Source organism: Rhinolophus sinicus, chromosome 5, assembly GCF_057876585.1.
Source record: "Rhinolophus sinicus isolate RSI-liver-muscle chromosome 5, RSI-T2T, whole genome shotgun sequence".
NCBI lineage: Eukaryota > Metazoa > Chordata > Mammalia > Chiroptera > Rhinolophidae > Rhinolophus > Rhinolophus sinicus.
The window spans coordinates 55,784,939-55,809,143 of NC_142505.1; the positions used below are offsets into that span (position 1 = coordinate 55,784,939).

Here is a 24,205-nt window from a genome sequence, read left to right on the forward strand (position 1 = left end):
TTAACTGCTTGTCCAGTTGGTACAAATTCATAATGAATAATCCTTCTGATATCAAAAAAAGGTTAGCAACATTGTTGCAACAAGTCCGTGAGTTTAGTTGCCAGACCTCGTTTCACTGGCGAGTATCTTCTCCCATTCAGTATGTTGTCTTTTGGTTTTGTTGATTGTTTCCTTTGCTGTGCAAAAATTTTTAGTTTGATGTTGTCCAATTTTTTTATTTTTTTATTTTGTTTCCCTTGCCTGAGAAGATGGATCAGAAAAAATATCACTAAGAGCAATGTCAGAGAGTTTACTGTCTATATTTTCTTCTAGGAGTTTTATGGTTTTGTGTCTTACATTTAAATATTTAATGCATTTGAGTTTATTCTTGTATATGGTGTTAAGTATGTGGTCCAGTTTCTTTTTCTTTCTTTCTTTCTTTCTTTTTTTTTTTTTTTTTTTTTGCACGTATCTGTCCAGATTTCCCATCACTATTTATTCAATAGACTGTCTTTATCCCCCTGTATGTTCTTGCCTCCTTTGCCATAGATTAAATGGTTGTAGATACATGGATTTCTTTCTGGGCTCTCTGTTGTATTCCATTGATCTGTGTGTCTGTACCATGCTGTTTTGATTACTATAGCCTTATAGTTTGATATCAGGTAGCAGGATACCTCCTTTTTCCCCCCGTCGAGTTTGCTGTGGCTATTTGGGGCCTTTTGTGGTACATTTTACAAATTATTTGTTCTACGCTTGTAAAAAATGCCATTGGTATTTTGATAGGGATTTCACTGAATCTGTAGATTGCTTTGGGCAGTATGGACATTTTAACGATGCAAATTCTTCTTATCCATGAGCATAGTATATGCTATCTTTTTTTTTTATCTTCTTCACTTTCTTCTGCGTCATACAGTTTTCTGAGTATAGGTCTTTTACCTCCTTGGTTAAATATATTCCTTAGTATTCTAACTTATTTGATTGAATTTTTTTCCCATTTACTCCAGTTTTTTAAAAGATTTTTATCAAACTATAGCTAACATACAATATTATGAAGTTTCAGGTATATACCATAATTATTCAACATTTTTATACCTAAAGAAGTGATCACCATGATAAGTTCAGCAACCATCTGACATCGTACCACACTATTACAATATTATTGACTATATTTCCTGTGCTGTATATTATATCAGGTTTACAGCATAGTGGTTAGACATTTATATAATTTAACAAGTGATCCTTCTAACTAGTCTGCTATCCACCTAGCACTATACATAGTAATTACCATATTATTGATTATGTTTCCTATTCTTTACATCCTATTAACTGTTTTGTAACTTTCAATTTGTATTTCTTAATCCCTTCACTTTTTTTACCCTGCCTTCAAGCACCTTCTATCTATCACCCCGATAAATCTAGTCCCTATCTGACACCATATATAGTTATTACATTATTGTTGACTGTATTCCTTGTGCTATACCCTACATCGCCATTACTACTTTGTAATAACCAATTTGTGCTTCTTAATCCCTGTCCCTTTTTCCACCATCCCTCTAACACCTCTCCCATTTGGCAACCATCAAAAAGTTCTCTGTATCTCTGAGTGTTTCTGTATCATTTGTTTGTTTATTTTGTTCTTTAGATTCCACTTAGAAGTGAAATCATAATGACATTTGTCTATTGCTGTCTTGACTCCACTCAGCACAATACACTCTAGGCCATCTGTGTTGGAGCAGATGGCAAGATTTCATTCTCTCTAATAGCTGAGTAATATTCCATTCTACATATGTTCCACCTCTTCTTTATCCATTTACCCATTCAGGGACACCCAGGCTTCCTTCATATCTTGGCCATTGTAAATAATGCAGCAATGAATATATTGATGAACACATCCCCTTGAAGTAGCATTTTGGGTTTCTTTGGATAAATATCCTGAAGTGGGATTACTGGATTCTTCTTTTTCTCTTCTAAAAGCCTTGTTGTAAAGTCTATTTTGTCTGATATAAGTATTGCTACTCAGCTTTTTGGGGAGAGCTGTTCCATTTTCATGAAATAACTTTTTCTATCCCTTTACTTTCAGTCTGTGTGTGTCTTTTGATCTGAAGTTAGTCTCTTGTAGGCAGCAGATGTAAGGGTCTTGTTTTCTTATCCATTCAGCCACTCTATGTCTTTTGATTGGAGCATTTAATACGTTTACATTTAAAGTAATAGGTATGTAGTTATTGCCATTTTATTATTCATATTTTTTATCTTTTTTCTTCCCCCATCTTAAAGAAGTCCCTCTAAGATTTCTTGTAATACTGGTTTGGTGGTGATGAACTCCTTTAGCTTTTTCTTGTCTAGGAAGCTCTTTATCTGTTCTTCTATTCTAAACGATAGCTTTGCTGAGTAGAGTAATCTTGGTTGTAGGTCCTTGCTTTTCATCACTTTCAATATTTTGTGTCAGACCCCTCTCGCCTGCTAATTTTCTGTTGAGAAGTCAGCTGGCAGTCTTATGGGAGCTTCCTTGTAGGTAACTAACTGCTTTTCTCTTGCTGCTTTTAAGATTTATTTTATTTTTTTTTATTTTTTTTTGGCTTTAATCTTTGGTATTTTAATTATGCTGTGTCTTGGTGTGGCTTCTTTGGGTTCATTTTTTGGGAACTTCCTGCACTTCCTGGGTTTCAGGATCCATTTCCTATACTAGGTTAGGGAAGTTTTCAGTCATTATTTCTTCAAATAGGTTTTCAATTCCTTGCTGTCTCTTCTCCTTCTGGTACCCCAATGATGCAAATATTGGTATGCTTGATGTTGTCCCAGGAGGCTTCTTAAACACTCTTCCTTTTCTTGGATTCTTTTTTCTTTGTGCTGTTCTTCAATGTCTCACAATTTTCTGAATTCAATTTTTTTTTACTTCCTTGGTTAAATTTATTCTTAAATTTATTTTTTTTGATGCAGTTGTAAATGGGATTGTTCTATTAATTTCTCTTTCTGATTGTTTATAAAACTGCGGCTGATTTCTGAATATTAGTTTCATGTCCTGTTACTTTCCTAAATTCATTTATCAGTTCTAATAGGTTTTTGGTGGAATCTTTCAGGATCACTATATGTAGTATCATGTCATCTGTAAATAATGACAGTTTTACTTCTTCCTTTCCCATTTGGATGCCTTTTATTTCTGTTTCTTATCTGATTGCTGTGGCTAGAACTTCCAGCACTATGTGGAACAAAACTGGTGGAAGTGGGCATCCTTGCCTTGTTCCTGATCTTAAGGGGGATGCTTTTAGCTTTTCCCCACTCAGTATGATGTTCACTGTGGTTGTGTCATATATGGCCTTTATTATGTTGAGATATGTTCCCTCTTTACCCACTTTTCTGAGAATTAGACTGTTTATTTGAGGTTTTTCTTGTTTCTTGAGGTAGGCCTCTATTGCCAAGAATTTCTCTATTATGACTAGTTTCATTGTGTCCCATAGAGTTGGATTTGTTGTTTTTTCATATTCATTTGTCTCAAGGTAGGTTTTGATTTCTTCCTCGATCTTGTCGTTCATTATTTGGTAGCATGATATTTAGCTTCCATGTGTTGGTGTGTTTTTGAGTGTTTTTTCCTTGTAATTGATTCTTAGTTTCATACCTTTGTTGTCAGAGAAGATGCTGGTTATTGATTTCAGTCTTTTTATGTTTATTGAGACTTGTTTTGTGGCCTAACATGTGGTCTATCTTGGAAAATGTTCCATGTTCACTTTTAAAAAAAATGTATATTTGGGTGCTTTGGGGTGAAATGCTCTAAAAATATCAATTATATCCATCTGGTCTAGTGTGTCATTTAAGACTGCTTTTTCCTTGTAAATTTTCTGTCTGGTAGATCTATCCATTGGTGACAATGGGGTGTTCAAGTCCCCTACTATGATTATATCACTGTTGATCTCTCCCTTTATGTCGGTCAATATTTACTTTATATATTCAGGTGCTCCTATTCTGGGTGCATAATAAAGGTGATACCGTCTTGTTTATATAAAGGTGACATCCTCTTGTTGATTGATCCCTTTATCGTTGTGTAACATCCCTCTTTGTCTGTCATTATAGCCTTTGTTTTACAGTTTTTCGATTTTTTGTTATCCCAGATGTTTTTCATTACTATTCGCATAAAATAATCTTTTTCCATCCCTTTCACTCTGTGTGTCTTTCAATCTGAAGTGGGTATCTGGTAGACAGCATATATATGAGTCTTGTTTTCTTATCCATTCAGCTATCCAGTGTCATTTGATTGGAGCATTTAATCCTTTTACATTACAAGTGATTATTGATAGATAAATAGTTATTGCCATTTTATTACTCATTTTTCTTTTTTTCTTTTATTCTTAAAGGTCACTTTAACATTTCTTGTGATCCTCGTTCAGTGGTGATAAACTTCTTTAGTTTTTTCTTTTCTGGGAAGCTCTTTATCTATCCTTACGTTTTAAAAAATAGCCTTGCTGAGTAGAATAGTCTTGGTTGTATATCCTTACTTTTGATTATTTTGAATATTTCGTGCCAATCCTTTTATTGCCTGCAAAGTTTCTGTTGAGAAATCAGCTGACAATCTTATGGAAGCTCCCTTATAAGTTACTATTTGCCAGAGCCTGCTGGTACCTATTGAGACCACCCTTTGGGTGTGCCACTTCTGGGGCTAATTGAGTGGTGCTCTGCTGTGATCTAAAGCTGACCTCCATGTATGTTGGGTTTGGGGCCTCTTGGGAGGGGCTCTGGTGCAGGCCCAGGTCAGCCACTTCCTGTGGCTGGCTGGGGACTATGTCGTAGGAGCTACAAAGCGTCTCTGTAGTTGATTGCTTCCTGTGTTAGACCACGAGGCCCATGGGAGAGGCCATGCTGCAAACCAAGAATGGCTGCCACCAATACCAAGCCTGGGGTAGCTCTGCAAAAGCCCACAACATTCCAAGGCCTTCTGCTGCCTGGTACCTCTCATAATTCTCAGCTGCTGATACAGCCTCATGTAGTATGTAAGTTGGGTGTGGTGGGATCTTAAATCACCAGGGTGAGACAAGTGATGTTCGTTAGGTTAGATTCTGGTTAGGTGCCAGTGCTGAGCAAGGAACTACTCAGCAAAAGTCTCAAAGCACACTGAAGCCAGCTACTGCCTGCCTTGGGCCCTTGGACCTCCGAGAGTTGTCTAAGAAAGAGTGCAATGTGGGTGGTACTGGGTACTGCTGGGAAATTCCCTCTGGCATTGTGTGAGTTGGTGGAGCAGGGTCCTAGGGAGTCACAGGATGGAAGGAGTGGAGCTTATCTGGCTAATTCAAAATCACATTTGACCCTGTGGAGGAGGGCTTAACACAGGAAAGATGGTCCCCACCTGCCTGTTGTAAGGTTGAAGGATTCTATAGATGGAAAATGGTGACAGCCCCTGCAGTCCTTGCCTTGAAGCCACACAACTTGGTCTCTTACTTTTGACATCTTGTAAGTCACTGTCCCTCTTCTGGAGCTCAGAGTGAGTGCCTGTGAGCTAGTGATTCTGTGAGCAGGCCCTTTAAGGTACATCTGGTTTTCCTGCAGCCTTCCATCCCATCGGGATGGTCGGAATCCCCACTGTTTTGCACAGCCAGATGATTTGGGGGTTCCTCTTCTTGGCACCTTACTTCAAGCTGAGGAGTCTGTTGTGGAATTGCGGCCCTCACTCCTGGCCAGGGGAAACTCCATGGCTGAGATATCCCTCCTGATTCTCAACCGCTACACACAAGTGTAAGGCCAGCCCATTCTGCCTCTCCACCCCTCCTACTGGTCTCAACATGGCTACTTCTTTATATCCTTAGTTATAAAACTTCTGTTCAACTATACTTCAGATGGTTCTCCAGGTTGATTGTTCTACAATTTAGTTGTAATTTTAACATGGTCACTGGAGCAGGCAAGCACAGCATTTATCTACTCCGACATCTTGGATCTTCCCCCGCTCTCCTCCCCTGATTGAAATCATTTTGAGCTATGTTTGCACAGGTACTGCTAGTGAAATAGAAGAGGTTGTAACTACTACTAAGTTAAGCCAGAACCATTACTATGTCCCTAAGATGTGTGTGTGCAAGTCTGTGACGATGGGTCCATGAAGAATGGGAAAGAAAAACAGCAAGGTAGCTCCTGTAGTTTGGTGTCACATGTCAACTCTTCACTGTAACTATTCTCCCAGTAGTCACTTTGGAGTGTGTTTCTTCTCCCAGTAGTCACTTTGGAGTGTGTTTCTTCAGATTTTATCTGCCTTTCAGTGTGGATGGACTATGTCATTTTAAACCCTATTCCGGTATAAGCAATCATATGCCTTACTATTTCATAGAATAAAAGTAGTGATTGTTGTCTGAGAGTTGATTTCACTCTGGGGCTGTTTGGAAAAATTGTTTTATGCTTAGCAAAACGTTTCCTTATTTTCCTTGACCAGGTCAAAGTGAGGTTGGATTCCCTAAAGTCTACAGAGATATTCCATATCGGCATTTTCTGTCCCCATCCAGGTCCACATGGGAGGAGAAGGGATTAAAGATTAGTGATGTGGGAGTGTGGCCTAGTATGGTACCCACTGAGAAGTGATGCTCTTGTTTGACAGCCTCTGGCAGTGTGTCAGACAGACAGCACCGCATTGCCTCCACTTATTCTGGGTTGTCTTTGCCAAAACGCTTGCTGTAATACAGGCATATCTGAATTAATTCCTTTCTCATTTGTATATTTGTACACAATCGAAATCACAACATACACATAATTTTGATGTAGATATAAATATTATCAAAATTGATATATACAAATATATCAACATTTGAGTATAATGTTTTCTCAAAATGCTACTAAACTTTTTTTCTGGTTCTACAAATAATCATATTGTACAGCCTGAAGGTCCATTAGGAAGAAGAAGAAGGTGGTATGTCCTTGATCCCATCCTCCCAAGGGAACCACTGATATTTGCTCTGTGTGGTGTCCGAAGTTTTAAAAGCATTTATAAATATGTGTCATCTAAATAGGATGAAATTAGTATAAAGTGGTTTTGACCCTAGTAATATGTCATAGTCATGTCTTGATGTTGGCAGATACGGATTTTTCTTATCTTTTTAAACCACTTTGTAGTGTTACACTGAACAGGTTATAACCACAATTTATTTAACTTCTTAGCTATTAGTGGTGGTTTTCTTAGTTGTTTCCAATTTTTTCCTATAATGAATAACAACAAAGTGTTGTATTCACATGTTTGTGCCCTTATCTACTTATCCAAATTTTTTTCTTTACATAAATTCTTTGACAATTTTCTGGGTCAGTGAGTATGCCCAGTATTTATTAAAAGGCTATCCCAGATTAATACAACTCTACACAAGAATGCCTGTATTTGTTTGACAGGTTTCTCATCAACATAGGGCGTTTTTGATTTGAAGGTCATTTTTGAACTCACAAAGTTCTTGTGCTATTATTGAATCTCCTTCTTCCTCCTTTCTATTTGCAGTAGCCTAGTGATTTCTGTACTTCAACTGTTTAAGTTATATAAGAAAGTTAATAGGAAACAAACTAACAAGAATGATAACCTCTAAAGATACTAAGTTAATCTAAAAAGTAACTGTTCTTTAAACCAAAAGTAAATTTGGCAATTTATACATTTGGGTTAGCATTAATGAACATGACCTTGCTGAAATGGCATTTAAGGGAATGCTTCAATTGTACACAGGCCCTTTCAAAGCTTGTAGATTTTTAGACTATCACGAAAAAGATTTTGAGGCCACCATCACATTTGTCTCTTATTGTCCTACCTCCTTATTATTCTATACCCCACTGGGCTGACTTCCAATCTGACAGGATTTTAATCTTCTCTGGTTTCATGGGAGATGGTATACAGAGTATCTAAAATTCATAGATAAACCTCCTATTGGTTGATCTTCTCAACACTAATGCAAATGACTTCAAATCACAAACAAAAAAATTTCCCTTTCCATCAAGATATTAAAAAGAATGTTTATCTTGGGCACAAATTCCCAGCTAAATTTTGCTCTGTAGTTTTGAGTAATATCAGTAGATTTTCAAGGAGCTGGGAATATAAGCAAGTGGGTTACTCCTCTGTGAAAAGTGATTGATAATGGAGGAAAGACTGTTAAACTCATGTTTGCTCTTGACTGACAGCTAAGCCCAAAGAAGAGAATTAATGTCACTTATACATGTGCTTGAAGTCAGTAGTATTAATTTCTCTTTATTATGTAAGAATTTCAATTTAAATTATAGAGTGTAACTGTACCTGGCACAGGATTGATTGATTCAGGGTACATTCTAACAGTGGGGGAGGATATAAGTAGGAGGGTTGTTAACAAACAAGCTTACTATGTTTTTAATGAGGCAATCATGGTTTGCATGTATTGAAAGCATTTTTCCAAGTATATTGCATATATTGTAGTATTATAATATAGTAATAACCAGTATTTTGCATGTGCTTATTCAATGAATGGATTATTTAGTTTTAAGAAGTTATGGAGGATAGCTTTATTTCAAAGTTGAGGGAATTTAATCTCAAGGAGGTAAGTGACTTGCCAAGAGGCAGGCAGGTAGCTAGGACTCACCCTGAAGATCTTAAACTTGTCTGACTCCTGTTTTAAAGTTTTCGCACTTGACCAAAATACTCTGTTGACTCCCGTGGTCATGGGGCAGATTTAGAATCTAGCGTAGTATTGGCCATTCCTTTTGGTACCATTTGAATAAAGTTCAAATTCGCTATCTTTTCTGTGTTCCCTGTGTTCCTGAAACATTGCAGCCCTCTCTGATGTACAAGTACATTATTGGCTAAAAAGCTTTCCATAAACTGCAACAAATTGGTGATGGTTTCTATGACAGAAAGAGAAATAATTTTCCACTAAGACAGCAAGTTGTTGGATAAACAAATTGTGGTATTTTCATATAATGGGATTCTCTACCATAATAAAAAAAAGAACAAACTTCTATTACCTGGAACATGGAAACTCTCACAGATACAGTGATAAGTGAAAACAAACAAAATAAGAGACTGGTGCATGATTCCATTAATTGTATGTGGTGATACTAACTGGGGGCTGGACAGGTCATAAGGGAGGCTTCTGGGTACTGGAAATATTTGTCTGTGTCTGGTCTGAGGTTGCATCTGTGAAAGTTCTTATAGCTATACACTTAAGGTTTGTGTACTTCATTATTTTCTATTAAACCTGAATTAACAATGAACATAAAAAATAAATCATAACACACATTTTATCCAGGGTCTCAGTGTCTATGGGAGGGTCCTTTTAATTTAAGGACCTCTGCATCTTAGAGTTGATGCTTAATGCAATGTCTTATTGGCACCCAACTTACTTGTGGGCCAGTTACCTGACAACCTTGAGGAGTAATACACAGGCAGTAATTTAAAAGTAATTTTGAAGGTTCAGAGGAACTAATTTATATGTCAGTGCATCCATGTACTGGTGCACACACACCACACTCTCCAGTGATCTACCTTCTCGTGATGCTTAGCATGGGGGGCATACACCCTGAGACTTAGGCTTTATTGGAAACTGGTCACCCAGGTATAGTTAAGAAGGCTGATGGCTGGAGACCGACTGGCTCAGCCAGATAGAGCGCAATGCTCATAATACCAACATGGGCCAGTGAGCTGCGTCCTCCACAACTAGACTGAGGACAACGGCTTGACTCAGAGTTGGTGGGAGGAGGGGGGAGGGGAAAAAAAAGAAGGACCAGAATTAGTCATTTACTGAGGCTTAGATTATGTTTAAGAAGGCAATAAAGCACACAATACATTTTATAAAGGTTGTATCTGAGATTTAAGAACGTTTGAGAACTTAAAAGGGTCCTCTCCAAGCAGGCTCACAAACTACTTTACGTGACTTGTTCTCCATAGCGTTCTACCAACAGAATTACTGTACTGCATCTCATATCACAGTGTTGAACTCTGCAGATTTAACATTCTACAGCAACTCTCAGTTTCCCAGTACACTCAGCCATCGTGTATTACTTTTGTAGTGATACCAAGATCTGAGTAATGCACCACCTGTAAAAAACTGTTCCTAGATTTTGGGTGATTTTCATGTGATATTTGCAGACAAACAGATCATTTGCTATGCCATGGGCGGTTCCTCTGCCATCATTGGAAGCCTCGCTACTTGGTGGTTGGACCCTTTGTAACAGCCATCAATCAATCAGCTATTCCCCGACAATCTTTTCAAGGCTTATTGTGGGAGAGGCACTAGGCTTCCTGTCACATTTCCTCTGCAAACAAAACAAAACCCAAAGTCTGGCTGACATTGTATTAATACTGTGTCTACTAATACTTATGTCACTATTGAGCACATTGTGGACAGAAAATTTTCATTTTCTTTTTTTATTTTGGCTTTTGTTCATGTAATAGAAATATCTGCAGTAAAATATATCCTTGTTCAATCGTTGGCACTTATTAGGTGCTTAGTAACTATTTGTTGAATGTGTGAGTTAGTGAGTGAATTAATGAATGAAAGGTTGGATGGATGAACAGATGAAGTTTTACATTGATAATTTTAACAAAAATGTTTAATCAATATTTATTGAGTTTGTCATATTTGCCTGGCACTCTGCTAAGTATTTTATGTGAATTATCTCATTTGACTTTCTCAGTCAGCAACTCAGGGAAATACCGTTAGTACCTCCATTTTATAGATTGAGGAAATTGAGATTTAGGGATGTTATGTAATTTGTTTGCTTAGAACCGTGATTGGCAAAAACTTTCTCTGTAAAGGGCCAGATAGTAAATATTTATGGCTTTGCAGGCCCTGGGTTTTGTGTCCCAACATCTCTGTCATTAATAGTGCAAAAGCAGCTACAGACAATATGTAAAGTAATGGGCATTGCTGTGTTCTAATAAAACTTTATTTACAGGAACAGTCAGTGTGGGTGGGATTATCCCAATAGCCATGGTTTCCAGACCCCTATCACACGTCATCAGTGATAGAACTTTTGTTTGAAGCAAAGCAACATGACTTTGAAGATCGTGTGTTTAATTAAGAATAAAAGGCAAGAAACTTGCTTTAGTAGTCTTCATTAATACATTAGTATTTATTTTTTCCTTTTGCCTTTCCCTGCAAAGTCTTCCTTTATTATATCCATACTGTCGCCAGAGGCTCACGGAGATGTCCAAGAGAGAACTCAAACCGGAGCAACAGTGATTGGGTTCTTGTCCCTGCGCAGGAAAGAATTCAAGAGCAAGACAGATGCCGGGAAGGACAGAAAGTTTATTGAAATGAAAGTATACACTTAAGAGGGAAGTGTGGGCCAACTCAGAAAATGAGTTGCTCTCAGGGAATCACGATCAGGGGTTTTTATCCCTCCTGGGCAGGAATTGGTGACATCTCATTGACATGGTTCATTCATCTCCTCCCCTGGGCAGGACCCTCTGTTTCCCGATTCTTCTTACTTATTTGGTTCCTCCAGAAGTGTCATGGCGTCAGATGCATGATGGGAGTCTAGTAACCACAATGCAAATGTCATTAAAATTAGCTAAAGGTCCTGTCCTGGATTAACATAACTGGACGAAACTGGTTCTTGTTTTTCTCCAGCTACAGGTGCTGGATACAGTCACTTGTTACTTGTGTATCCAGTGAGGCACCTCATATTGTACCCTGGAGTGTGTTGTCAATTTCTTAGGCTGTCTATCCTGCCTCAGTACCACTTGTCAGTTGTGAATTGAAAGAAAATAAAACTAAAGCTCCCCTCAGTGCAGTAATCCCCGGGTATGTACGCTGTGGAATGTAATGCCTGTTGTCACACACGTCCCTTCATTTTACCCCTCCAGGTCCAGCCCTGGAGTTAGGCATCATCATACAGTTGCCCAGAATGATTAAGGCACTTAACTCAGGTCACACAGCCAATACACAGCCAGGAATTGAATCAAATTCTTTGTACATAAAACCCCCAAATTCTTTCAATTCTCTACATCCTCTGGCTAAAGTGTTCTTCTATCTTTTTCTCCCTTACTGCTTTCCTCTTTTTACCTCTTTAATAGCTTTCCAGAAAACAAACATTTGTTAGGATCTGCTCTATGCTGGCACTAAAGTAGAGCTGAAATATCAAATCAAATAAAAGTATGAGCCCTGCTTTCAGGGAGCTCAGCCCGGTCAGAGAGGCAGATGTGGAAGCAGGTCATTAAAGTGTGGTAAGTGCTATGAGAGGGGATGTGTTATGGGCGGTACCCTGGTGACATTGGAGGGTCCTCCAGCCTGGGTTTCCTTCCAGGGCACTGACCACCTGGGCTGTAGACTGAGCTTTAGGTATTGACAGGCAGAGATTAGGGCTGGGAGGCAACTAAAGAGTGATGAGCTAGCAAATATTTAGGGTGGTCCACTTTGGAGGTGATCAGGCAAGCCTTCCTGATGGAGTCACATTGAGCTGAGGTCCGAAAAGTGAGAATCTGCCCTGCGCAGAGCATTCTAGGCAGAGGGGACAGCTGGGCATAGGCCTGGAGGTGGAAATGCTCAGAATACTTGTGAAAGAAGGTGGAGGCCAGGGGAGCTGGACTGTAATGAGCCATGGGAATCATGGCAAGAAGAAGAATTTGCAGGTTGCCTGGGCCCAGATCCTGGAGAGTTTGTGTGGAATTTAATTTTTGAAAAATCATTCTGAGTGGTTCTCACTCTCAGAAATCACCTAGAGAGCTTTTAAAGCTCAGGTCAAACAAAACAGTGTTTTGTCGTTGTCTGCTTTTGGTCTTTTAAAGCACACTAAAGGTGATTCCAGTGGATAGCCAGAAGAATCACTGGTGCAATGTCTGTAGAAAAGAAAATAAGGGGTGGTATGAGAAAGCAGGGAAAACAGGTAAGGCTGTTGGACATTTTTCAGGTTCAAGGTGGTGGTGGGCTAGGCTAGACAGAGTTGGTATGGAGGAGCTGGAGAAAGGTTGTGGACAGATTTGAGTTATGTTTAGAAGGTAGAATCTTCTGGACTTTCTGTTACCGTATTTCCCCGAAAATAAGACCTCACCGGAAAATAAGCCCTAGCATGATTTTTCAGGATGACATCCCCTGAACAGAAGGCCTAATATGTCTTTTGGAGCAAAAGTTAATATAAGACCCGGTCCTATTTTCGGGGAAACACTGTACATCATATGTGGGTGTGTCAAGAACAGGAGAAATCAAAATAATTCCTTGGTTTGGGGTTTGGTCTACTGTGTTGAAAGATGGTACCATTTTATTGAAATGAAAGTTTGGGGAGGGTGGAGGGGTCACGACTGACTGAATTTAGCTTGGAACCTCAAAACTATTTGTCTGTAACCAGAAGTAGAGTTATTTTTGTGCCTCTCTCTCTCTCTCTGGGGGGGTGGTGGTGCGGGGGATACCAACACGACATGCCTGCCTCTTTACAAAAAGAGTGGCTATAGCTACATTTTTAAGAATCTCGGGTGTTTAAGGCACTGTGCTAAACATTCATTTAATCCTCTTAGTGACCCTATGAGGTTATTTCCTCATCTGTAAAATAGGGAGTAATCCCTATTTTACAGATGAGGAAATTGAGGCAGAGTAGGATTGTAATGAACTTCCCCCATGATCACACAGCGGTTACGGGGAAGAGCAAGGTTTTGCACCCAGGTATACCAACCTGGTTTCAAAAACTGCACCCACTACACTAGCCTTATATTCTCAAGTTGCTGTTCAAAATGAGCTCATCACATTGAACTACAGGAGATCAATCCGAATTGTTTTCTAAGGAGTGACTTATTCTCAGTTATTGTCAAAGGCAGTTTTTATAAGATGAGCTTCTTCCTGTTTAAGTGTTACCTACACCTCCCGCACCGGGGCCATTTTTTCCATCTGAGCTGCTAGAGGAATTGAAAGATCCTGAGCACAAGTTAGTAGACTACATGCTCTATGAAGAAATCATATTATTTTCTCAAAGGAGAGAAAGTTGGCCCAGTGAGGCAATAATCGCTGGGAACAAACTTTCTGGTTTTCCATTTTGTTCCGCTACAAATGGCTTATTGTATCAATCAAGACCTGCTGGGAAAGATTTTGTCTTTCTTCCTTGCAATTTAATTTTATCCTCTGTTGAACTCAGGTGCATTTTAAATACAAAACCGAACTGTTCAGTTAGCATTAATCTGTGTCTTCCCTGTGATATAGGGCTGGCCTTTGTTTAGACTACCACTTACTTGAAAAGAATTTCCCTAATTTGTGGATTTGAATCCATTTGTCCACTTAAATAATCTTTCTGTATCCCTTACCAAAGGCTCTCGAATCAGGTACTCTGACAGCTTTAACAATGTCTAGTGAAAACAACTTTCAGTGGTTTGTTGGTGGGTAAAGTGAGATGTTCAGACGAGTTCACAGGTTGATTTCAGAGGACAGTAATAGGGAGAAGAGGCCCCCTTATCATGTTGGGCACCAAGCCCTCACGTGAGTGTGTGGTCTGGCATAGGGAATGCCCTGAGAGGTGTTGCCTAGGACAGTGGTTTGATACTTAATCAGCCTGCAGAGATGACACTGTGGGAGCAATCATTCAGTGCTCCACAGAAAGCATGGGATAGAAATACCTGCTCCAATAAGCGCTGGGGGGTGTGATTAGCTTGCACTTAGCGTGGCTGCCCACACTAGTCCATGTCGCTGGGTGTGTTGCCCAGAGATATCTTTCATGAAGAAGGCCTTAGGTTTGATGCTGCAGTTCATTGGTTTTCTATCTTTGTTTAAACATAAAAGCTGCTGAAAACTCTTTGTCCCAGAATTATCAATGTTTGTTTGCATCATTTGGGGTTTGCTCATGATTTTTGCCACGTTTTCCTGGTTGGCACTTAGATTCTAAACATACTGGTTCCTCTGAAACTCTAGAAGCTGTGATGTAACATAGCGGCTCAGGTCTGTGACAGGTTAAGAGTTTATTCAGAAGGTGGGAACTGGCTTTTAGTAGCTAATGTACCTGTGAGAGGAAGATGGTGATGGGTGGACTCAATGGAAACCAGGGCTTTCCTGCTTCTGTGGGAGGTAAACCTAGATGCTAAGCTCTGTAGAGAGGAGTGGTGTGATTTGTTCAATATCATATCCTGGTACCCAGTTCTTGGCATGTGGTTATCTATTGCTGTGTAACAAATTATGACAAGCCTAACAATTAGAACAGCACACATTCACCATCTCACACTTTCTGTGCACCCTCAGCTTCATGGTTTCTCACAAGGTTGCAATCAAGGTGTCAGCAGGGGCTAGGGTCTCATCTGAAAGTTCAGGTGGGGACGGATCCACTTCCATGCTCACTCAGGTTGTTGGCAGAATTCAGTTCTCAGGACCTCAGTTTCCCTTGAGTTTCTCACCCTATGGACTTCTCTAGCATGGCCATGTGCTTCATCGAGGTGTGCACGCTGAGTAGGCAGAGAGAGTCTGCTGACAGGATGGAGGGTATGGTCTCTCGTAACCTAATCACAGACATGATTTCCCTTTGCCTTTCCCACACTCTACTGGCTGAAAGTAAGCTACTAGATCAGCCTACCCTCCAAGGTAGGAGGTTACACAGGGGCTTGAATACCTGAAGTCAGGGTCCGGGGGAGCCTTCTTAGAGTCAGCCTGCCACAGCGCACAGTAAGCAGTTGGTGCATATCCGTTGAGTGAATGAGCGTGAAGGCTAGGCTCTTGTGATTTGGACTAAGGACACCATACCATTTACCCCTGTCACCTCTTTATACAGCTGTAAGATGAACAAGGTCATTTGAATATTTTATATATGATACCTACATGATACTTACATAGTCTTCCCCCATCCCGTCTAAATGCCATCTGGATGCTTAATTACTGAACCTCCGATTCTCCAAAGTGATGACCCTACCTACTACTAAGAAAAAAAATTTCAACAGAAGGCTCATTCTGGCGACCACTTTGATCCTCTATGCCTCGTCTCTTATATTTTTCTTGCTGCATACATGGTGGAGATTTAAAGCAGTCTCCACACAGGGCTTTTTGGGTTCCGAGTCTTTTGTAAATGGAGTGCCCTGAGCAGCTTTTTGCTTCAGGGGAATGAAAAGGCAAGGGTGAGAGTTCACATCTAATGTGTTTTCAGTTGAAGTCACTTGCTACGTATGGTAACAGTCAGCTCTCCTTTCTCCCCTAAGCCTTTGATATTATTGGGGCTTTTCAGTGCATGGCCAGATTATTAACAAGAGAAAGTCAAAGTTGTCAGCATTGCCACAGTGAATCCAACGTAACTTGCAGGCTAGTCACTGAACCCGAAATAAGCTTCTCTTGCCCCAGGCTTCCCCAGATCGCCTACTTTTTTTTTTTAATTCAAAGGTCATGACAATATCTGTGTGAAATGTTTTGACTGTAGCTTAAGACTCTAGGTTGTTCTTTGCTAGGTTGGAATTTCTTTTTTGCCTCTTTTCAGTTCAAGAACAACCTTCACTTTGAGCAGACTGGCAGAGGTGGGACGGGTGGGCTCCGGGACTCTGTCTTTAAGTGCTGTGAAGGCTTCCTCCACTGCCTTCTGGGCTCTGAAACACAAGGCATTCAAAAGGCAAAGAAGGACAAAAATCACCATGTGGGCCCCTATGAAAGTTTCATTTGCCACAAGCCCCAGCCTGCACACTTCCGCTCTCTCTCTTTTGCTTTGTCTTTGAAATTGAGTGTTGAGTGAATCCCAAACCAGAGGAAATGGCACCGGAAACTCAGCCTGGGACAGTTTGATCCTGGTGAAAATGAGAAATCGCCTGTACTGACAATAGGCAAGCCAGCTGCTGGCAGGCTCTGCAGTTGTGCAGATTTGTTGCTGGGCCTCTCGGTCACCCTGCTGCGTTGGTTTTTCTTTTCAGTAATAGGCTCCTCCAAGCCAAGTGTGACAATTAAATAATAAATACTCTGGTGGGCTGGAGAGGTGGGAGCAGAGGACAGAGAATGGCAGTTTAAATAGAGCAAGACCATTCAACTCGCTTCCTCTGGGGCCTTCTCTGACCATGAATCTCAGTTCTCCTGAGATGAATAACTGGTGAATTGACTGGTTTCCGCTTATATTATGAATTAACATTAAGTAAGCGTGTCAGTGCTTGAGCTCCATTTGAAGGGGGGAGGATGGGTCCTATTAGCATTTTTAATTGTGTTGCCTTGTCGTATTAATCCCATCCCATGGCTGAGGAATTTGGAGCTTTCTGATCTGTAGATGGAAACCATCCCCAGGAGTTTGTGCTGTCAAGTGCTGGAAAATGAATGGTGATAGGGAAGCCATACCCTGCCCCTCCGACTGGAGATCTTCCTTCTCCTGTGAGATGCCTCTGTCTGTTTTGCATTTCTATCAGATTCAGCTAAATGTACGATGCTGGAAATTTATTATTCAAAGTTAAACCAAGCCTCCTGGCCAGGAGTGTCCACTCTTGGTTACTTGCCTTTAGCTGATTGGGAGACTGAAATCCTTCATTTCATGGAAAGTCCTGCAGCTTTGCAGAGTCCCTTTTTCTTCGGTTCTGCCAAACTCTGGATTGTAGCTCTGCTTCCCTCTCTGACCTTATTCCAGGCCGTTTGGGATGCTTCCTGCCCCTTTGATTCTGCTTTTTGTCATCTCATTGCAGCAGGGATAGTCGGGAGAGACTAGAAAGTGTTGGGACAGCAACAAAGAAGAAGTAAATTTGTACATTAGAAACAATGAGACAATAGGCTTCTGTACAACCAGAAGTCATATTTGTGAGTATTAAAAAGGACATTTGGGAGAAGAATGGTGTTTTCAACATAGATCAGTGGTTAGTGGTTTGAAGCTATTATTGTCTTCGTGTACATTTCCTAAATTATTGACAAATATTTAATTTATTAATAAAGAAATCTGGTCTGTACTCTGTCTCCTGGGAAGGCCTAACTGAAATACAATTGAGTGAAAAATAGCCAAGTTATAAATGGTTTGTGCCGGGAAGTTCTTGACAGCAACTTGAACCAACATCTGGCGACTGGTAGCCAAGGTGTTCACATCCGAAAGAAAGAAGCTACAGCATCCTCACTACATGGCTCTTTAGGTAAGAGCCATGGAAGGAGAGGAGAATCAGACCTGAAACCAGATCTGATGAGAAGTACTTACCGCTGTCCTGATAAGACACTGTCACTTCTGAATACACAGTTACCTGCCAGTCATCAGCGAGGATAGCTCGTCGTCTCTGCCATTCTAAAGGCTGTGCAGAGTCTCTGGTCCTGCTGTTTGTCGCTTTGCTCTGCAGCCATGGGTAGTGGTGGAGCCGCTCACCCTCAGCAGGAATAAATCCTTTTTCCCACAAGAGGATATTGGCTGGATGTGATGTTTATAGGACTAGAGGAGCAGCTGGCGACGTCGGATTCAAGGCAAGTAGGTTGTCTTGGCCATCCTATTAGCAGATGGCCAGGGCTTGATAGATTGAAGATTATTAAGATCCAAGTCAAGGGCCAAATGGCAGTGTGGACAGGAAAAGTAAATGGCAGCGCGTATCCGAACGCAGGCACATGCGGTCTGCCGGGACCGCTCTGTCTCCATTTCATTTTGCTTCAAGCCTGAAGAAACACAGACCTTCCAGTAGAGCCTGGATTATAGAAACATCGCTGGACATTATTGATCACTTGGTTATGAATTTGATAGTTGGTTGAATCCTTATGGTAGACTGTTATTTGGAAAGAAAGCTGTATGAAGTTTCGATTTCATCAGCATTGATATAAATGTGGCCTTTTGCCCAAACCTACATATCATGGTTTCCTATATTGCTAATGTCTATATGTATTTTGGTTATATCTAAAGACACTTAAAAGCTTGAACCAGAGCCTTATGTCACATTCGTATGCCCTCTTTTTGAGGATGACAAATCCCTTGAAAGTTCAAAAATGGAAGTGCCCAGAGCGAAGTTCTGCAATGATAGCACAAACTCTGCAGGGAAAGGGGGTGTCTATTTCTTCTCGTCCATTTCAAGCTCATTTGTGCAATTGCTACCTTCTCAGTGTTACTGCATAACTCCTTTGATCTTCAAGTTATGAAGGAAGCAAATTTCAAGAGCCAGGAACACTCCTCATATGCTTTGAAAAGGAGTGACATATTATGAAATTGAGCAGATGTCACATAAAACATAAATTTGGATTTTTTTGAAATTTGAACTGAAGCATTACTTTTAGAGCTAAGCACATTGAGACGTTCAGGGATAAATTTCCTGTTTGACATTGACCTAAATTTCAGTGTTTGGGTCAAATTGTTGCCGAGTTGTGTCCACCCCTGTAGAAAGTTGCATTTGTACTCAGCATTATGCTCTAAGCATTACACCTTTAATCCTCATAACACATTATGAGATTGTATCCCCATTTTACAGATGGAGACTCTGAAAGGTTCATCTCTGGCTCAGACTTCTATATTTTCCCTATCCCTTGGCCTCCTCAACCCTGGATGGAGACCAGAATTTGTAAACACAGGTTGCTAAAACAACCTTCTTTATTGTAGGCATATTTCAAAACTGACCAAATTGCTTAATTTATGTCCTTGAATTTTTTTGAAGTGGCAAATTGGTTAAAACTGAGTGGAAGGGACTATTTCAGTTAGGGTTGTGCCTTACTGGAACAAACCCACTTATTAGTGTGCTATTTGGATCCCACCCTGAATTTTAGAACCAAGATATCAGCTGGAGAACGAGCTCAGTATTATTACTAAGTTACTTTGACCAGCCAATCATCTCCATTTTTCTCGTCCTTTCTCCTCACCCAGCTTCTCAGCCCCAGCTATATATACCAGCAGTGGAGGCTGTGGAGGTGAACAGGCGTTATAGAAGGCTTTTCATTTGTGGGCTTGATTAGAGTCTGGGGTCAGGCCCTTGAGCTCCAGTAAGGTCAGGCCTGAGTGATTAGACACAGGGATGCTCTAGTCAGAAGGACGAGAAATTGAAATTGGATTAGGTTGTCTGGTTATTTCCATCTTACGTGAGCTAAAAATGTTATCAGTGGGTATAAGTCATGAAGGATTAGAAACACTTTTCTTTGAGTTTTCACATCATCAAATCAAACTAAATGCATTGAGGGTCTACCTGACTACAACACATGCCCCTGCAGATAGGATCAAAAATCAGAGAATCTGAAATGTTGCCATGGTAGAGAAAGGGTAACACGTTTTTGGGGAAGTACATGAGTTGATCAGGTTGACAGCAAGTGCTGTGTCTTCTGACATAGAATCTCACTGAGAAACCTGTAAGACAAACCATAAGGAAAGTGTATTGGTTAAGAAAATTATTGATATCATAGCTTGTCACCCACCCTCCATCTCTACTCACTCGTAGAAACTCTAACAGCTAAATTTTTCTCTGTAACAAATGATCCCAATTAGTTAAAACAATAATTATTTAATGACTTTATGATTCGATAGGTTGGCTGGTCTGTGCAGACTACACAGGGTGCATCTGAGGCTAGATGGTCTCGAATGGAACCATTCTCCTGTCTGGTAGTTGGCAGGCTGATGGGTCTAGAACCACCTCAGCTGGGGTTGCCTGTGTCTGCTCTATGTGCTCTCTCAGCCTCCAGTAGGCTAGCCTGGGATTGTTCACCTGGTGGTCTCAGGATTTCAAAGAGTCGCAAGCGAGTGTAAAGCCCTGCATTCAAGTCCTATGGAAGCCCCGCCCCGCATCGTGTGGTTATTGTCACATTGACCAAAGCAAGTCACGTGGTATCCAGTTTCAAAGGGTAGAAAAGTTGACGTGCATTCTTGATGGAAGGAGTCCCAGAGTTAACTTTAAACACGCCTGTGACAGGGATGGCAGGAAGTTTGTGGTCATTTTGCCATTTCCCACAAGTATTAGAGTAACTACAGGTAGTTGAATTGGCAATAACATCTCTACCAGACTCAATCTGCAGAAGAGAGAGGGAGACCATCTTTTTGTCTATAACTTCAGTTTGATATGGGATATTTCTCTGGTCTCCTGTTTTGTTCTGTCACTTTTGAAAATTGGCCACATTTACTGGTAAACTTTCTTATCTTGTGTTTTTGAGTTGTGGTTTCATTTTGACCACGTTTTAAAATTCTTGATCAATCATTTGCTATGGTGCAAATACAATTTTTTTCATTTTTGTCATATTCTGTGGATGTTTGCCTTTGGAGAATGTTTCTGTGCTTCAACCATTGTGTTAAAGCTCTGGCTTGAACTTCCTGTTTGGCAATTTGGAAGTACACTTACGCCAACTCCCAGAATTCCACTTTTGTGATCTCATACACTGGACCTTTTTTGTTTGTTTGTTTCCATACCTACAGTGTTTACGATATAGGACCAAATCTCAAATAATTTTATTAGTCCATAAACATATTAGGTTGGTGCAAAAGTAATTGCAGTTTTCGCAATTATTTTTAACCTTTTAAACCACAATTATTTTTGCACCAACCTAATAATACCATATAATGATACCTGTGTTTCAATTTAGTTATCACTCAGGGATCTAGACAATATGCAATCACTGTTTACTCACAGATCACATGACCTGGGGTTCTCCACCTCAGCTTCTCCACCATTATCTTGAACCAGATAATGCTTGGCCAGGGATGGGGTGGAGGGGCTGTTCTGAACACTGTGGGATATTTAGCAGCAGCCGTACCTCTACCCACTTGATACTGGTAACCCTCCTCCTCCACCCCTGCTTGTGACAACCAACAGTGTCTGCGGACGTGACCAAATGTCCCCCACAGGGGTGTGAGGTGGGGAGTGGGAGACAGATAAACATGCCTCCAGCTGAGAACTACTGCTCTAACCTGGAGACGCTGAGGTAGAAGAGAGGAAGAAAAGTATGAGGTGTGGGTTATTATCAAAGAGCAAAGTGGGAACAGCAACCCAACAGGGAGAGTCTGTAAAGAGGGAAGGAGTGTGGAAAGTTTTCAGTTACCTTAAAATTTAACCAAAGATGGCCCTGGATCCCTCTGGATTCATTAGGAAATATAAGTTGGGTCTTGCTATACATTGAAAGTTCACTGATATCTCAACTTCATTATGTTAAAAGTGGGTTAAACGTAAATACCGTCCCTGAAAAAACAAATTCAGGAGCTGTGCTGACCACAGATGATGGATTTTGAAAAACTCTTTATTTGGGAAAAGTTAAACATACACAAAAGTAGAGAAAATTGTATCATGACTTATCCAGTACTCATCACCCAAGGTCATTAATGATTGATTAATGGACAATCCTGTTACATTTATATCCTGCTGTCTTCCTGTGCTACTCACTCCTGGATTATTTGGAAGCAAATTTCAATCATCATTTCTATTTCATTTGTAAATATTTCAGTATGTGTCTAAAAGAAAGTACCTGCAAACCAAAATTATAATATACTGGTGGAATTTTAATCTTCTAGAAAGGGCAAGAATGAGAACATATGCTGAGCAGTATCAGAACGTTAAGGGAAAGAATGGGTGAGGGTCAAGATCAAAGAGGCTTGACTAATGGGGAGATTTAAAATCCTAGAAGGAAATGAAAGTGGGAGACACTGTCTCTTGAAGCTCTTCTTCTCTCCTCTCCTCTTCTCTCTCCTGCTTTTGAGTGACTCTTAGAAATGCTCTTATAAATATGTGACAAGGCACAGAACACTGAGGTCCTTAGAATGAGAGTAGGCTTGCAAGGAACAGATACATTTTCTAAAAACGAGAAATAAACACGATCACAATAAGAGGTTGAAACGTTCAGTCAATGATGGATTGCTGTTGCTCTGTGATGACTTTCTATGAGTTTTTAGCTGATCAGGGTCCACTTTTAATAAAACAAAGCAAGAAGAAAGTCTTGCTGTTGCTTTTCAAAATGTTGCTGGGACTGTGGTGTTGCTTTTCTGTTCTCGTGTATTCTAAGTTTCTTTTGATTTAGACTTCCTCACTTGATATATTATGTCATAGATCTCCTATGTTTGGTGAGAACCATGTTCTATGTGAGACCTAAGCAGCGTGCTAGATCACATCTATTTTTTCCTCCTTCTCCTTAGAAGATTAAACTGAAACTGTTGTGCCTGATGCCAGAATAGATTTAACCAATCATGTTTCCTTTACATGTAGGTCAGTCCAAGGGACAATTCTGCACTGGATCCTATTATCCATGGGTTGAAGGGCGTCGTACATCACGGTAAGTAGGCCCCGTACACTTCCTTTTGCTGGGATGTGAAGGGCCAAGATCTCTTCCTAAAGAAATGGGGTTATGTTGCAGAGGACAGAGGGTGACACTCATTCCTCATTCACTGATGTTGAAGGGCATTAGAGCCATTATTTGATGGGTAAAGAGCACACCCATTTATTACCTACAAATGGATCTGGGTTAACAGTAAGCAATTTATTTCTTTTCAGGTACCAGTTTGAATGTCTATGTTATAAATCAAAGTGCCCTAAGATGTGCCATTCATGTCCGTTAAACCTGCCACTTGTCTCATATCGCTTCAAAAAAAATATTCTTCTGTCAATTATCTTTTAATTCATAAATGTCTTGATTTGCTGCTCAGATTTTTAAAAAAATAATTGTTTTATGTTTCAATTGCAGTTGACATACAATATTATATTGGTTTCAGGTGTACCACATAGTAATTAGACATTTATGTAACTTACGAAGTAATCAGCCTGATAAATCTAGTACCCACCTGACACCATACACAGTTATTATATTCCTGATGCCTCTCAGATTTAGGGAAAAAATTTAAGTAGCCGTGACAAGTCATTAAACTTTGTCGCACGTGAGCAAGCATCATCAGCTACTCTGATGGTAAAAGCTGGGCCATTGTTCTGTGCAGCAGACATCTTTTCCTCAGGCATAAAACTGAGGGAGAAAGTAAGATAAATGGATTCTGTCTTTCCCAACTGGTTTTTATTGGAGAAAATTTTCCTGCAACTTTATTATCAGTAATACATCATTACCTATGACATCAGGGTCCTCTAATTTCAAAAGTACCCTTGTCACAGGGGAGGGGTGGATTCTAGATGTAATATAATGATTTGCAAAGTTTTAATACTCTAATTAGAATTCCAAAGACATTGGCAGAAGTAGCATTAGTAACCATAATAAATCTCCCTTCATCTCCACAGCTGTGATAAAACGCCTTCACACCTTTCTGGGAGGACTGTCTTTTGACATTAGCCAACTCTGCAGAGCTTAACAAACATCGCCTCCCCCCCCCCCCCCCCCTTCTCTCAGGGAAACTAAAACCAGTTGTCAGTGTTCAGTTGAAGCAAATGGGATTTTGGATTAATTGTTCTGCTCGCATAGCCGTTCAATCATGCAGCAAGTAACAATAATAAACTAAGTGAACGCAGAAAAAGAAGGGTGACTGGAAACACCCTGTACAGGTTTAC

At 40.2% G+C, this 24,205-nt stretch overlaps 1 protein-coding gene across 3 annotated transcripts in view; it reads left to right on the plus strand.

Annotated features, from left to right (window-relative positions):
- PTPRG (protein tyrosine phosphatase receptor type G) overlaps window positions 1–24,205 on the plus strand; it is a 693,857-nt gene that overhangs the window by 514,398 nt on the left and 155,254 nt on the right. For all 3 annotated transcript variants that reach the window (XM_019728372.3, XM_019728373.3, XM_019728374.3), the window contains exon 6: window positions 22,925–22,991. In XM_019728372.3, coding sequence (XP_019583931.2) covers window positions 22,925–22,991 — 67 coding nt within the window. The remainder of the gene's footprint in view (window positions 1–22,924; window positions 22,992–24,205) is intronic.